General features: G+C 36.8%; 1 protein-coding gene across 2 annotated transcripts in view; it reads right to left on the bottom strand.

Annotated features, from left to right (window-relative positions):
- Positions 1–4,224: 4,224 nt before the first annotated feature.
- The window catches only part of ME2 (malic enzyme 2), a 58,606-nt gene continuing 45,605 nt past the window's right edge, over positions 4,225–17,225 (bottom strand). The window contains exons 14-16 of one of the 2 annotated variants that reach the window (XM_027526123.1): positions 11,917–11,987; positions 11,272–11,370; positions 4,225–6,138 (exon numbers count right to left, since the gene is read on the bottom strand). In XM_027526123.1, coding sequence (XP_027381924.1) covers positions 5,971–6,138; positions 11,272–11,370; positions 11,917–11,987 — 338 coding nt within the window. In that variant the 3' untranslated portion in view covers positions 4,225–5,970. The remainder of the gene's footprint in view (positions 6,139–11,271; positions 11,371–11,916; positions 11,988–17,225) is intronic. The other variant, XM_027526122.1, reaches the window with a different exon arrangement.

Raw genomic sequence — 17,225 nt, 5'->3', positions numbered from 1 at the left:
TACTCCTCTGATTAAACAAAATAAGGAGAGAAAGAGGGTAAAGAAACAGACAGAAGGAAATGAAAAGATGAGCAGAATCACTAGGTCTACAGCGAACTTCAGTCTAACAGCATATTCTCAGGGGATCAAGTATTTTGGCATGCGTTTACGGTTTAATACCAAGTGCGTGTGTTTTAAGATAATACCAAGATAATACCTTACAGCTGCCTTTAAAAACAAGATCATAACACATTTTTGATACATAGCAAAATTTTATTAAGAAAATACACACATCTCAGAGTTTTAGATTAACGTATACACACTGCTATATGTAAAATAGATAACCAAAAAGGCCCTACTGTATAGCACAGGGAACTATATTCAGTATCTTGTCATAACCTCTAAGGGAAAAGAATCTGAAAAAGAATATATATATGTAACTGAATCATTGTGCTGTACACCTGAAACTAACACAATGTTGTAATGAACTATATACTTCCATTAAAAAAAGAAAATACACACATTTCAGTAGAACTTATATATCACAAATGAGAAAAAATAGTTCATACCATTAGGAAGTTTTTAGACTGACTCTTGGAAGCATCTGGAATATGTCAATCTGGTATAATACACTCTACACAAGGCTTTCCCCTTAAACTGGTATTTCCATAGGCTATTTCCACAACACTGCTTATTCCAAATACAAAGGTGAGAAAGGGTAATGACTTTTGCTACATGCAACTCCCTTCAAGTCAATAATGAATGCTTCACATGTTACCAAAGGAAATACAATATCAATTGCAAAAAGTTTTAATTTCAGTTAATTTTAAAGGTGATTAGACAAAGTTTAATAAAACATTAGGCAGAAATGTTATTGTGTCAAATACTTAACTAAAATAGGCTTCAGAAATTCCTAAATTCCTTATTCTGCATACATTTGATGCTACTATCAATATTTTCCATTATGACATTTTAATGGAAGAAGTTATAGACATGCATATAATAGATATCATTAAAAATACATCTTACAATTCCCAATTCACGTTGACATTGGCAGATGTCAAGATACAAAATGTAATACAGCAGAAACCAACACAACATTGTTAAGCAACTATAATTTAAAAAAGAAAGTTAAAACAAAATACAAAGTGTTTAAGTGCTCCTGAAACAGTGATAGCGGTTGGTGGTTTTTTGAAGATTGGCAGCTGAAAATGTGAGTGAAAATGAGTCACTCAGTCCTGTCCGACTCTTTGCAACCCCATGAGCTATACAGTCCATGGAATTCTCCAGGCCAGAAAACTGGAGCCATTCCCTTCTCCAGGGGATCTTCCCAACCCAGGGATCAAACCCAGGTCTCCTGCATAGAGGGCAGATTTCTTTAACAGCTGAGCTTCAAAGGAAGCCCTTTTGTGGTAATTTTTGAAGATTACCAAATCAAAAGATATTAGTGATCTGGAAGTTTTAGTGTAATTTACTAAATTCAAAACCAGATCTATTGTTTACATTCAGTACTTAAAATGCTTAAGACTAATGGATTAAATAGGTTTATACTGTATTTGAATTATAAATGGGAACAAAGTAAAAAAAAAAAATCACATGAACCAGTAAACAACATGAAAAAGGACCTAAGACTAATCTTACGAGAACAAGTGAAAAATTTTCACTTGAAATAACAGTTCCTAAAAGTAAGGTATTTAAGATCTAGATAAAATCGCCTGTCACAGAGGCCCCTCTTCCCCACTAAGGGCTGAGGTGAGGCATAGCTCTGCCTCTTACCAGCAGAGAACTTGGGCAAATCTTTTAATCTCTCTGTGCATCTGTGTCCTTCTCTGAGAGAGGCTAGTGACAGAAGGTGGTCATGAGGATTAAGTATGCTGCCTCATGTAAGATGCTTAGAACAATGACCAGCAGACTAGGTGCTATCCATAAAATTTAGTTTATCATCATCTGCTAACTGAACATACCTGATGTGTTGGTGATAATTCAGTGACTATGTAGGAATCAACGATTTGCTAGAATGACACTTAAAATTAGGAAAGTCAAGGAGAACAGTTCTCCCAGAACATAAAAGGACATACTGAAAACTGGGGAATAAATACCCATTAATTTCCCCTTTGTCTTAAAACTTTTAAGTGTGCTGATTGTAGGGGTAATTTCCCATAAAGCAAAGTAGCAAATACATCTTTATTTGGGAAAAACAGGCTTGATTAAATAGCCACATCAAAGAAAGAGTCAGTTTACTGGCAAAAAGCTGTTACAGAAAGATGCAAAGCATCCAAGTCACGTGACTTAAATTTGTGTATTTTATGTCACTGAACTATGCACACATTTCCAGACCTTTTTCTCCTTGAGAGGCACTGTCTTCCGTATCCATGTAAGGAAAATAATTATTGTTTTAAAATCTAATCACTGGTTTATCTGAGTAACTCCTGGCAAGGATTAAGGGAATTATGCAATAAGAATCGTGTCCTAATTAGGCCCAGTTGAATTTATAAAATTCGGAACAAAGCATTGAGCTTTTTCTCCACTTCTAATCTTGATTTCAGATGAGGGGTAAGGTTTCTGTAGTAAAACTGTCTTGATCATTTTAAATATTATGTATGTTACTCTTATTTAGCTTGTCTGTGGAGGACTGATATTTTTAAAATCTGGATGAACATCGAAATGCCAGTCATACATCGGTTGAGAGCCGAAGTAGACAAGGAGTATCTCTGCCGTTTTCTATAAAGTCAGCAATACACGTGTACCTACCTTGGCTGGAAATATGATATTGGTGCTACTTCACTAGGACAGTCCCTTTAAGTGGAATCCCAGTAGAGAGCTTTGAGCTTTATATTAATGTTCTCCAGTATTGTGTATGCTCAGCAGAGCTGATTCTGATTCGGTCAATTTAACAGAACCCTGGAGCTGTTCTGGGCTTGAAGAGGTTATTTTTGAGGGATACTGAATGGGCTTGGGAAAAGCAACAGCAGCGTCCAGATGAAATGCTTTTCCTAAGGCAAGAGTTTTCCCACTACCCTGCCATCCCCCTTGGGCTTTTTCAGTAATCTGAGAGTAAATAATGCTCCATGCCCCTCAATAACTATTATGCTTTGGTCTTAATTCATTAGCAACTCCTTTGCAAAGGAAAATGTGGAATCTTATTTCTCCAGAGGCTGATAATTTAGAGAAAGAAAAGACAAAAGATAGGGTAAGTTATATCATAAAACAAATAATAATAGAACAAATATCTACTTGATAATCTTTTATAAGTGAAAAACTAGTTGCTAGGTTTTACTTAACAAAGTATATTAATCTAACTAAGAACTGAACAATGTTCTAATGACGTATTTTCAGAAGCAGCTGTTTAAAAGTTTTTTATTTTTGTTCTTATGAACATCCTATATAGGTTATACATAACAAAAGCAGATGAAACAAATTTGGTCTAAGAACAGAATTTCAGTTTTCTTTTCCAGAGACAGCATATACTATCTGAGCACTTAAACACACACTACACTCAGGACTCAGGAGCAGTGTCACACACATGTCCTCTGCACAGCAGCATGGGCACCCCTAGGAGATTATCTGAAGTGCAGAATCTCAGGCCCCATCTCAGGCCCGCTGCGTCAGCAGGAGGGTCGGTTAGCTCCCCGCGACCACCCAGCTCCTGGTGCTGGTGCTGTAGGGCCCTTAGAGGAGGGGCCAGAGGCATCTGCATTGTAAAACTTCACAGTAATTTGGTGGCCACTCCTGGTTAAGAATCCATCCCTTAAAATTTTTTTTAACTAAAATCTTTGACATTTTCCCATTATAGTCAATAAACCTTTACCCTCACTCGCTATCCAATTTGTTTCACAGTACAGGTGATAGGTCATTCCAGATTCGAAAAACATGCATTCTCACTTTTCCCTACTAAATAATTTGACAGCCTGATCTACAGAATTTCTTCAAAAGAACGAAAATAACTGTCCGTTCCTATTAGGTTCAAATGGTTCTTTTCCAATTTGTTGCCATGATGCCACCCCTCCCCCTACCACCATGATGATAGTTCCTGCCTGTATTCTTGGCTTAAATAATAGAACATTTTAATTTACATCCAAAAATTGTTATGTGTTGAAATTCTGGTTCGTAAATAACACATAATGAGAGTAGGCAGCTTTTATTCTGTCTTATTTGAATAAGCAGGCTATATGCCATTTAGCCTTGCTTTCTCCTTAAAATATTTCCATGTATACTGTATTAGACACATTTGAATAAGCAAACATCTGAGTAAAATTACTTTAATTTTGCATTTTCCTGTCTTCAAGAAGAATTGATTGAAAAAACAGGTCTGTAATTATTTTACTTGTAATGTTAAACTAAAATCAAGATTTCACAGAGAGTATTTTTGTGGATGATTTTGACAAAGGTAACATGATAACCATAAGCCTTTCATCTTTAATTGAGGAAAACAGTGATCTGTTTATTTTACCAAACAGATAAAACATACCTGATTTTACTCATCTGTTAAGTATATTTAACCAACTGCATTTTTCCATACTCAAAATGGCAATGCCGCATTCTTAAAACATTGAATTACATTCACAATTACTATGACTCAATTAATCTCTACCTATCAGGTAAAAGGAAACAGGAACATAAAAATGAAGCCCTTCTATCCCCCTCCAGAATATTACATCTAACGTATCAAGGACTGTGGAGGGAAACTTCAAACAATGTGCACATTGATATGCAGCCATGAATAATTTTTTATAGTTTATCTTGTAAAATGGGCATTTTAAAGTTTTGTTTGTTGCCCCAAAGCAACTATGTTAGGGTTATATATAGCAAGACTACTTCTCAAAATGTTTGGGATTTTCCTTTAGAACTCTCCAATGTATAAGCCACATAAGAAAATTGATTTGACTAGGTAGTTATTACCCATGTCACTGGGACTAAAAATGACATTTACTGGTCTAAACACCTATTCACTCCCACTTAGCTCTAAATTAATTTTGGTGACTTCAAAAAATTAAATCCATCTTCAATGGAGAAGGAGTTAGTTATTACTACTAATGATATTTAAAGGAACATATCATAGGAACATTCCAAAATTATCTCAATAAAGACCATCACTACTGGAATAAGGGTATAGATTCACATAGATGAGTCTAAATGTGACTCATTCAGATGGGAAACACATGGTCAGTTTGTTAAAAATCACTTGTCAAAAATCATAATTTATGAAGTCTACCTATACCCTGTTCTTTAGAATCAGGAGAAAATGAAAATGTGTTCTTCATAATAAGCAAACCTAAATTTCTAGTTATGCAATAAAAATATCATAATTAAAGCAATTAAATTTAAGATATTACCTTTATTTTACAAAATTACACTGTGATTTTCACACACTGTTGAAAACAATGACTATTTAATTTGTCGAAAGGCAGCAATAGTTCCTGTTTCACTTTATAATTAAGCTTCAGTTTAGTCCCAGAAAATAAATAATAGGGTAGATTTTTCTGTATCTGTCTACTGGAAAGGCATTTCAGAGGATGAAGGTCAAATAAAGCAGATATAAAAAGATATTTTTAGATGCTGACAACTTGTCCTTAGAATTTGGTTAAATTTGGCTTCTTCTCAAAATTCTGTACTCATATCCACAGAAGTAAATTTCTATTTTAGTAGCCCTACAAGAACTGGACAAGGGATTTTTAGCTGTAGTAGTAACTAGCAAATATTTTGCTAAGAGTGAACAAGAGCACAAGTGAAGACATTCACAAGAACATTTTTAATATCTCTGATATGACGTGAGCTACAAACGAGAGTAAAAGCATTATGGTCATTTGATTGCAGGGTGCAGGTGGGCAGAGTAGTCAACACATCCACCCTGGTACAGAAGTGTGGATTCATGGGCAAAAATAAAGTGGAGGGGGGAGTTAAACAGAAAAAAGCATGAATTTAAGAACATTCTCTCTTTCTGTCTGAAAAAAAGGAGCTCCCTGATGCATGGAAAGTATCAGTGGTGTGCTTCTATTCTGTTATGGGGGGAGGGTGCGCCGCAGCCTCTGGCCACTCATACACATCGGGCAGCAGGGAATCGTACTCGCTTCGCCATATTCTTTCTCTAATGTATTTGGCCTTGTCCTCAGGTTCTGGGTATCGGAAAGCCATTTTATTAGCATACAGGTATTCTGTAACCTGAAAAATAATAAGATTACTGTATGGCTCTGAGTATTAACCTATTTAAAAGAAAAGGTATTATTAAATCACAAAGTAATGAATTTGGAAGGATGGTGTTTTTTTCAAAAGAAAAAATAACATTACTTGGACTCACTTCAAAACATTCAGAAACTATTAGAAGATTAAAAATATCTGCACTCTTACCATAAGTTTGATATGCTTTAAAGTGACTTTAAAGTTCCCCTTGCCCTGAAATATCAACATTTCCTTGACACTGCAGTAACCTTCCGCTTATCGTGTACGGGTCCAGCAGACCTGCTTGGGTAGCCTGCCCTGCCTATGTCCTTTCCCACAGCCCTGCTGAGATGTGTGTGGGAGACTCGACTTCCTGGTCACAGCTGACGGGGCTAGGGTGAAAATCTAACCCAAGTGAGCCAGGTGTTTTTGCTCTACAATTTCGATGAAAGGACACAGAAATTATTACAAACCAGGTGTTGGACACTAGAACTATAAGGTCAAGTAAAGTAAGGACTGGAACCTGTACATGGTAATAACTCAGCACCACCATCACTGAGTGTCAGGCATGTTTTTATGTGCTTTCCATGGGTATCTCATTTAACCCTCCCAAGAACTCTATCAGTTCAGTTCAGTTCAGTCGCTCAGTCGTGTCCGACTCTTTGTGACCCCATGAATCACAGCACACCAGGCCTCCCTGTCCATCACCAACTCCCGGAGTTCACCCCAGACTCACGTCTATCGAGTCAGTGATGCCATCCAGCCATCTCCTCCTCTGTCGTCCCTTTCTCCTCCTGCCCCCAATCCCTCCCAGCATCAGAGTCTTTTCCAATGAGTCAACTCTTCGCATGAGGTGGCCAAAGTACTGGAGTTTCAGCTTTAGCATCATTCCTTGCAAAGAAATGCCAGGGCTGATCTCCTTCAGAATGGACTGGTTGGATCTCCTTGCAGTCCAAGGGACTCTCAAGAGTCTTCTCCAACACCACAGTTCAAAAGCATCAATTCTTCGGTGCTCAGCCTTCTTCGCAATACAACTCTCACATCCATACATGACCACAGGAAAAACCATAGCCTTGACTAGACGGACCTTTGTTGGCAAAGTAATGTCTCTGCTTTTGAATATGCTGTCTAGGTTGGTCATGACTTTCCTTCCAAGGAGTAAGCATCTTTTAATTTCATGGCTGCAATCACCATCTGCAGTGATTTTGGAGCCCAAAAAAATAAAGTCTGATACTGTTTCCACTGTTATTATTATTCTCATTTTATACATGAGAACAACAAAGTCTGAGGAGTTTAAGTAACTTGCCCAAGGTATTTAAAGTGAGAAATATGTTTCAAGCCCACAGCATTCTGAGACTAGACCGCAGACCACCCTAAAAAGTTAAGTTAGGTACTTCATACCTAAACTGGCTTGAATGAATTTCTGATCTTTGTAGCAAGCCACACACCATGACTGGTGGTAAAGATAAACCCTCTGAGTCTTAGTTATGTTGTAAAATGAGGCAGAATGAAAAAGCTTCCTCACAGGGTAGCACAGTGTCTATCATATAGATAAGTTCTGAAGTTATGGTCTAACTTTAAAAAGAACGTAGTGATACATGATAGAAAAAAATTTATTTTTTCAAACAATTATGTCTCCTCCTCTAATTTTCATTCTAAATGATGATTACTATTAGTTCTTTCAGTTTTCTAAAAGAAATATTTAAGGAAAAATGATGGTTATTAAAGGTAATCCTTGGTCTTAGGATGATGCTTAAGAATTGATGCTTTTGAACTGTGGTGTTAGAGAAGACTCTTGAGAGTCCCTTGGACTGCAAAGAGATCCAACCAGTCCATTCTGAAGGAGATCAGCCCTGGCATTTCTTTGGAAGGAATGATGCTGAAGCTGAAACTCCAGTACTTTGGCCACCTCATGTGAAGAGTTGACTCATTGGAAAAGACTCTGATGCTGGGAGGGATTGGGGGGATTGGGGGCAGGAGGAAAAGGGGACGACAGAGGAGGAGATGGCTGGATGGCATCACTGACTCGATGGACGTGAGTCTGGGTGAACTCTGGGAGTTGGTGATGGACAGGGAGGCCTGGCATGCTGCGATTCATGGGGTCGCAAAGAGTCGAACACAACTGAGCGACTGAACTGAACTGAACTGAACTTGGTCTTAGGAGCTCACTCTCATGATATTTTGTGATGGAAAATGTGTCAAATTCCGCTGACCCTCGAACAACAAGGGTTTGAACTGCACAGGTCCACTTATATGTGAATTTCTTTTACTAAATATATACCACGGGATTCCCAGTTGGTTGAATTTGTGGATGCAGAACCTCAGACCCTGAGGACCAACAGTAAGGTAATATGTAGATTTTCAGCTGCGCAGAGAGTCAGCAGCTAACTTTCACATTGTTCAAGGGTCACCTGTATTGTCTAGTCTTTTGTAGGAAACACGTCTGTATTCACAGGAAAGACTAGGGGCAGGGCCAAGGAGGTTGCACAGATATCCAGCAGGTGACCAGTGGCTATGTGGAGCTGCCCGGTGGCCTTGGGTAGCATTGGGGGATAGACACAAAGCACTGTCTACTCTCCTGATCCCCTGGCTCCATAAAAGGAAAACCTTAGGACACAGAAGGAGGAAGAGGGGGAAGAGACACAATCCTGGGGGCTCTGCTCCCATACCACCCCCAAGCACAGATCTTCTTCCTTATATATTACGTTTCATGTGCACATACTAGTAATCTAATTGACTGGTATCTTCCAAAATCTGTCCCACCTATAACACTCTAAAGTTGAACTCTATTCATCTAAATGCTGGGCTCTAAGTTCTTCAGTTGTTTTACAATAGTATTCAGAGTCCTAAACCTGGCGTTTGTGCATCTGTACAGCCAGTCTTAATTTCAAATCTTACCTAATGCCTTTTTCCCATCTATATTCTAGACTCCAGGTCAACTGAATTGATTATTTCCTAGGCATATCATTCTTTATCAATTTCCAATCTTTGCTTATTTTATGAGTATTAATATAATGCAACAATAACATTAATACTCAAAGGGGTAAAATCTTACGATCATCAGCATTTAAGTTGAAAGTGCAATTGATAAATTCTACATCTAATCCTGATATTTATGAAAATCTGGGAGCTTCCTGGTGGCCTAGTGGAACAGAGGCCTGGGTTCACTCCCTGGTTGGGTGCTGAGATCCCACAAGCCATGCAGAGCAGCCAAAAATAAAAAAGAAAATCTTAGTAAACAGTAGGAACATAAGCCTACTTCTTCAAAAAGATTTTAAAAGTACTTATTTCAATCCTTATTAAAATACTAGGATGTGTGCCCTTATCAACTCAATTATTTAAAACTGCTCTTACATAGCAAGTGACTTAGTAAAATAGGGAAAAAGTGAGTTATATACATTAAAAAACAGTCATTTTCAGATAATTCACAACTCAACAACTGCAAAAGAATTAACTTAGTTCAACAAAGAACCCTGTTATCAAATAAATACCTTCCCTATATATTAGACATGACCAGTGAGGAAATATATATGGAAAGGGAAAATGTTATTTTAAAGGATAACGAAAATTTTGAATATCTATGAAAATAAGTAATAGGAAACATGCCACATTTCAATGAAGAAAACAACAAAATTATACTGAAAAACTTAGAGAAAAACCTTAGTAAATGGAGAGAGAGATATCGAATAGGGAAGAGTCAATACAGACAGACTCAATTTCACCAATTTATAAATATGACATAGTCTCAGTTTGAAGGGTTTTGAATTAAAAAAACTGACTCAAAAATTCATCCAAAAGAATAAAAAGGTCAGAATAGAAAGAAAATCCTGAAAAAACCATAATGATGGTTTCATATGTATAATTGGGTAGTATCAAATAGCAAACATTATTAAACAAAAACAGTGCCTAATAATAGGCAAATATGGTCACAACAGACTCCTAGTAAAGGAACCAATGTTTGTTTTTATGTTAACAAGAGTAGCATTCCCAGTCAGTTGGTGCTGAGACAACTGGTTAACTTTTCAGGAAAGAATGTTTCTCTGTCTCATATCATACACTAAAATCTCAGAGGGATTAAAAAGTTTTATGTTAAAAAAAAAAAAAAAGTTTTATGTTATTAGAAAATACAGGTAGACGTTTATGACTTTGGAGAGGGAGAAAGCATCAACATCCACAGGAGGTAAGAAAACAATCCATAAATGGATCATTCCATTAAAAAAAGTGTGAAAAATGGCACTAAGTTAAAGTAAATGACAAAGGGGAAAATACCTACAGCACAGAAAACAGAAGGATCATTACCCTTACTGTTTAAAGAGCCTACTGTTAGAAAGTAGAAGACAAATACAGAAGGAATACTATTGTTCAATAAAAACAAAAATATTCAATTTAATAAAGTAAATGCTTTAAATGAAAGTAACATGTGCAATTAAAAAAGTAATTCTAAGTATTGGCAGAATACATTCCTATCTAACAGGGCAGTATAAATCAATACTTTTTTTCTGAAAAATCACGTGGCAATGTTTATCAGAAGCCTTAACATGTCAATCCTTTGTTCTTATGATGAGAAATTTACCTTAAGAAAAAATGATCACAAATGCATATAAAGACTTATTTAAGGATGTTCATTGTAATATTATTTAAGGATGTTCACTATAATATTACCTGAGGATGTTCACTGTAATATTATCTGAGAATGTTCACTATAATATCATCTAAGGATATTCACTATAATATTATTTCTAGTGAAACAGAAGATGCTTAAATGTCCCCCAAAACAGAGAAATGGTTAAACAAATTATGATCTAACAACAAAGAGAATTCCACAAATATTAGTGCTCCTAAGAATTATTATTGATTTACATACTATACTTACAATATATTAAGTGGAAACAAAGCAGTGAGGAAACAGTTTTAAAAACAGGCACAGGTGACTACACCTGTGTGCATTTTATATGTTTGTGGGAAGAAAAAAAAGACTAGAAGGCATCAAAGCAGACTTACATTCTGGTAGTAAGAATATGAGCAACCTAAAATTTCTTGTCTGCCCTCTAAATGTTCCCAATTTTTCTCGAACCTGTGTTAGTTGTGTAAAAACACCATTAAAATTTCTGTGAAGAGGTATAAATTATTACTTACTTTAATAGCAATGTTAATAGAAACTTCCTGAATATTAGAAAGTGGTGGGTAAAGTCTCCCCTGAGCCAGCTCTTTATCTGTCAACTGACTTGTCAGAGCCTGAAGAGAAAGAAAATAATTTCATTTTTGTTTGCATAAATAACAGAGTAATAAGGACAAATGAAATGGGAAAAGGGTTGGGGGAACAGAGAATAATTCTCTGTTATTCTTGTTTCTAGCAGGAATACACTTAATCCACTGCAGAAATTAAAACTGCTTTCCACTAAACAGTAAATATTTACATTTGGCTGCCGTCTATGGGGTCGCACAGAGTCGGACACGACTGAAGCGACTTAGCAGCAGCAGCAGCAAAGACTTTTAATCATATTTAGAGACATTTTATCTGTGCTATCACTTATGTAACCTTCAGATATGTATAATACAGGTAGAGTATATATGAAAGGATTCACAGCTTGCAATTAAACACTGGAAAAATCATGGTAAATTAATTTTATGTAGAAGAAGAAGGTATATCAAAAAAACAATGGATGAGTCATTTCCTTTTCATTCATAAGGCAGATTTAACTCATTCTCTGTTTTTAAGATAAATTCATTTTTATAATTCATCCTTTATAAAATAACCAAACAATATTTAAAACACTTAACCTTTGCAGCTTCCAGGAACACATGGTCACTAATATGCCGGGTGTTACAGAGAATAACAGCTAAAGCCACACCTGGAATACATTTAAAATAGTTTTTTTAGTAAGGTCACTTCAAATTATGAAAGGAGTGAAATAAAATTCCTAGATTTAAACCAAATTAATGGTAAGGCATCCCTCCCCCAAACAACCTATCTGAAAAAACAAAGCAGCCAAGAGAAAACAGAAATCTGAGTACTAAAATCAAATGATCTTTAACTATTACAATTCTCATTTACTAGAAAAAATAATTTTAGAAATATCAAATGGCTTTTCGCAATTTAGTTTTCACATTTATCAAATTTACAAATGTATATAATTCATCAACAGTTGTTACAAAAACATTAATTCCCAGTCCATCTCTAATCCTCTACTTCTTGCTCTACAGAGGTGACTGTTTTTAATTCTCTTAGCTGATTATTTTATTAGTTTGGTGCAAAAATAACTGCAGTTTTGCATTGTTGAATTTTGCCATTTGATATTGGAATACATTCTTAAGTAAATGTGATCATGTTATATATAGTTTTAATGTACATTTTTTGCTTTTTTTTTTGCTAATGACTTATTACTTGCTGTTTATTTTATATTTATTTCAAACTACAGAAATGATATTATACAAAAAGCAAATTCAAGTGATTTTTTATTCGAGTTCAAAATGGATTGTAAAGCAGTAGAGACAACTCACAACATCAACAATACATTTGGCCCAGGAACTGCTAACGAATGTACAGTGTAGTGGCAGTTCAAGAAATTTTGCAAAGGAGACAAGAGCCTTGAAGATGAGAAGCATAGTGGCCAGCCACCAGAAGTCGACAACAACCAACTGAGAGCAATCATCGAAGGTGATCCTCTCACAGCTACACAAGAAGTTGCCGAAGAACATCGACCATTCTACGGTCATTTAGCATTTGAAGCAAATTGGACAGGTGAACACAGCTCAGTAAGTGGGTTCCTCCTGAGCTGACTAAAAATGAAAAAACATAGTCATTTGGAAGTGTCACTTTCTCTTACTCTACGCAACAACAACAAACCATTTCTCGATTGGATTGTGACATGTCACAAAAAGTAGATTTTATGGCAGAAAGTGAAGAAGAACGAAAGAGCCTCTTGATGAAAGTGAAAAAGTTGGCTTAAAGCTCAACATTCAGAAAACAAAGATCATGGCATCCGGTCCCATCACTTCATGGCAAACAGATGGGGAAACAGTGGAAACAGTGACTGACTTTATTTTGGGGGGCTCCAAAATCACTGCAGATGGTGACTGCAGCTGTGAAATTAAAAGACGCTTACTCCTTGGAAGGAAAGTTATGACCAACCTAGACAACATATTAAAAAGCAGAGACAATACTTTGCCAATGAAGGTTCGTCTAGTCAAGGCTATGGTTTTTCCAGTGGTCATGTATGGACATGAGAGCTGGACTATAAAGAAAGCTGAGCGCCGAAGAATTGATGCTTTAGAACTGTGGTGTTGGAGAAGACTCTTGAGAGTCCCTTGGACTTCAAGGAGATCCAACCAGTCCATCCTAAAGGAGATCAGTCCTGGATGTTCATTGGAAAGACTGATGTTGAAGCTGAAAAACTCCAATATTTTGGCCACCTGATGTGAAGAGCTGACTCATTGGAAAAGACCCTGCTGTTGGGAAAGATTGAGGGCAGGAGGACAAGGGGACGACAGAGATGAGATGGTTGGATGGCCTCACCTACTCAATGGATGTGAGTTTGGGTAAACTCCGGGAGTTGGTGATGGACAGGGAGGCCTGGCGTGCTGCGGTTCATGGGGTTTCAAAGAGTAGGACATGACTGAGCAACTGAACTGAACTGATACAACAGGCGATGACCAGCTCTGTGCTTGGATAGAGAAGAAGCTCCAAAGCATTTCCCAAAGCCAAACTTGCACCAAAAAAAGGTTATGGTCAGTGTTTGGTGGTTTGCTGCCCCTATTATAGGGTTCTAAATCCTGGTGAAACCATTACATCTGAAAAGTATGCTCAGCAAATCAATGAGATGCACCGAAAACTGCAACGTCTGCAACCAGCCTTGGTCAACAGAAAGGGCCCAATGTTTCTCATAATGCCCAACTGCACGTCATACAGACAATGCTTCGAAAATTGAATGAATTGGGCTATAAAGTTTTGCCTCATCCACCATATTCTCCTGACCTCTTCTCAACTGACTACCACTTCTTCAAGCATCTCAACAACTTTTTGCAGAGAAAACCAGCTTCCATAATCAGCAGGAGGCAGAAAATGCTTTCTGAGAGTTCGTCAAATCTGAAAGCATGGATTTTTATGCTACAAGAATAAACAAACTTCTCATTGGCAAAAATGTGTTCATTGTAGTGGTTTCTATTTTGATTAATAAATATGTATTTGAACCTAGTTATGTGCATGTGCACTCAGTCATGTCCGGCTCTTTGTGACCCACCAGGCTCCTTTGTCCATGGGATTCTTCTCTAGGCGAGAACACTGGAGTGGGTTCATTTTCTTCTCCAGGGGATCTTCCTGACCCAGGGCTTGAACCTGTGTCTGCTGAACTGCAGGAGGATAATTTACTGCTGAGCCATCAGGGAAGTCATGATGAACCTAGTTACAATGACTTAAAATCCATGGTCCAAAACCGCAATTGCTTTCTCACTAACCTAATAACATTTCTCTCTCACAAAGCTTGCCTCTATTTCTTCTGATTGACTTTTAGTTTTGGAGATCACGGACTCATTCCTGTGGCAAACAAATATTTAGCTTTCTGGCACATTTCCATCCTTCTTCCCAATAGAGTTAGAGCATAATTTTGGTTGAATCAATATTCAGTGTTTATATTATTATGACTTCCTTCTTAAGTGCTATTAACAGTGTATTAACACTGTATCTTAACTTTTCCTCTTCTGCATAACTTTATTTCTCTCAAAGTTACTGTCTTTTTTGCTTTTCCTTTGATTTTTGAGTACTTAAAATTATTTCATGCTGAGACATTCATTTAGTTGTCTCAATCATCTAGCAATTTCAACAACCTCACATTTCTCTCGTTTCACCCCTAGAATAAATCTGCTGAAGCTCCAATCTGGCCTCGTTGCTCTCCATCCTGGATATGGAGCTATTCCTGGAAACTCTTCACCTTCATACAGATTCCCTTTGCTTCTAAGTTGAGTCCATTTCCTAAATCTCACTTCTTCCTAGTATTTTTGTTCCTCTCTCTCTTTTTTTTTTTTTGTAGGCTATACTCTCCAGTGTTTTCTAAAGAACAGTACATGGGAGATACATTTTTTTAAATCTTGCATTTTTGAAGAGCTCTCACTGGTCCTTCAACACACATGCACACGCACACTTTTACTACCTTCCACTTATTTGATAGTTTGTCTGGGTTTAGAATTCTAGTTTGGAAGTAATTTTCCTTCAGAATTGTGACACATTATTTCAATACTTTCCAGCTTCCAGCATTGTTGTTGATAAGTCTGGTGACAATGTGATTCCAGATACGTTTCCTGTGATTATCTTTTTTTTTTTTTTTGCATCTCTGGAATGACATAGGATCTTTTTTTTTTTTTTCTTTTGTATCTAATGTTCTGTAATTTCACAATGATGTGCCTTGAGGTATGTTACTCTCACCCACCATATCTGGCATGTGGTAGGTGGGCCCTTTCCATCTGGAAATCTGGATCTGGGGAAATGTTAACAGTCTTCGATAATTTCCTTCCCTCCTTTTTTCTTTTCTCTCCTTGAAATTTCTTGGGGGCAAGATCTGTTGTCTTCTTGTACTGTTTTGTCTGTTTCATGTTCCCTTTCCTCTTTCTTGCCTTTGGAATTAAAAAAAAAATCATTTTACTTTCTTCCCTCATATTCTCTTATCATAGCTTAGAAGTTTCTCCTAGCTTTCTAGTGGTTATCCTCAAATTTGTAACATACATCCTGATTAAAAGTTTCATGCTAATTTTTAATTTACCCTCCTGCCAGGCAATGGAAGTATCTCCTTAACAGTTTAACTCTGTGTAACCAATAAGCTCTTATTATTGTGTATTTTGTCTATGTATTTTTCAAAATCCCATATATCATTATTGCTTTCCCCTATATATATGACATTCCTTTTGTTTAACTCAAATAATCACAGCTTTTTTACTCTTCATTCTTTCCTACATCTCTGCACTTCTAGCTGGAATTATATTTCCTTTGTCTAAGGAATATTCTTTAGAATTTACTCTACATTTTTACATGTCTGCAGATAGACGGTGAAAACTTTTTTTTTCCCCTTCTAAAAAGTCTTCATTGTTTTCATTCTTGAAAGTTCTTTACACTGTGTAACGAGTTAAGCTTAACAAGTATTTTGTAAAAGCCACTTACACAGATCACTCCACTGCCTTCTGACATCTTGCTGCTGTTGAGGAGTCAGTTGTTGGTCTAACAATTGTTCCTTTGAAGGAAACCTTTTTGTTCTGGCTGCATGCATAGTCTTCTCTTTGTTGTCATTTTCTGAAGCCTCATGATGATGTCCCTAGATGTGGATTTCACCGAGCTTCCTGAATATTGTGTATTGATGTCCTTTGTCAGGTCTAAGAAATTCTCAGCCATGAAGCCTGTAAATATTGCCTCTTCTTCATTCTTACTCTCAGCTTCCTCTGGACCTCAATTAAATGTACCTCAATTAATATGTTAATATAATTATTAATATATCTTTTTTTTGTCTCTTGATTGTTTCTTCTGGTCTATCTTCCAGTTTATTAATTTTCTTTGGTCTAATCTCTATAAGCCTCATTAACTGAGTTAACATTGTATTTTTCAATTCTAGAATTTAGTGTTACTTGGCTGAATGCTTTTATCTCAAACATAAGTTATTTGTTTCAGAGCATTTGTCTGATATCTAGAGTTCCAGAGGGTTATTTGTTATTGTATCTGTTACTTTTGGCTTGTATCTGTTACTTTTGGCTTATGTTTGTCTTGTCTCTTCATGTGCCTCATTTCTTTTTTACTTCTTAACTGGGGTTGAATTTGAAGATTTATTTGTAAGAGTAACTTGAGGAGCAGGATACTGTTGTCTTGTACCAGAGAAGATCTCTCTTTGTTTCTGCTGAGCACTTCTGGGCACTGGCAGGCCAAAACAAACGCTTGAGGTTTTACAGGTAACTTCAAGGGTAAACTATCCCCACACTCCAAAGTACAGTCCTTCAGGGTTTCAGCCTAGAGGAGGAGATGGTTCACTAGCAGCCCACCCTCCACAGGCGCCAGACTCCAACTCTTGTCCTCGCTCGCTGAGAAGCACAGCTTTACCTCTCGGCCACTTTTTCCT

The sequence above is a fragment of the Bos indicus x Bos taurus genome, chromosome 24 (assembly GCF_003369695.1).
Source record: "Bos indicus x Bos taurus breed Angus x Brahman F1 hybrid chromosome 24, Bos_hybrid_MaternalHap_v2.0, whole genome shotgun sequence".
NCBI classification, from domain to species: Eukaryota; Metazoa; Chordata; class Mammalia; order Artiodactyla; family Bovidae; genus Bos; species Bos indicus x Bos taurus.
Note: the sequence above shows the minus strand (reverse complement) of the source record. Positions and strands in the feature narration are given on the sequence as shown.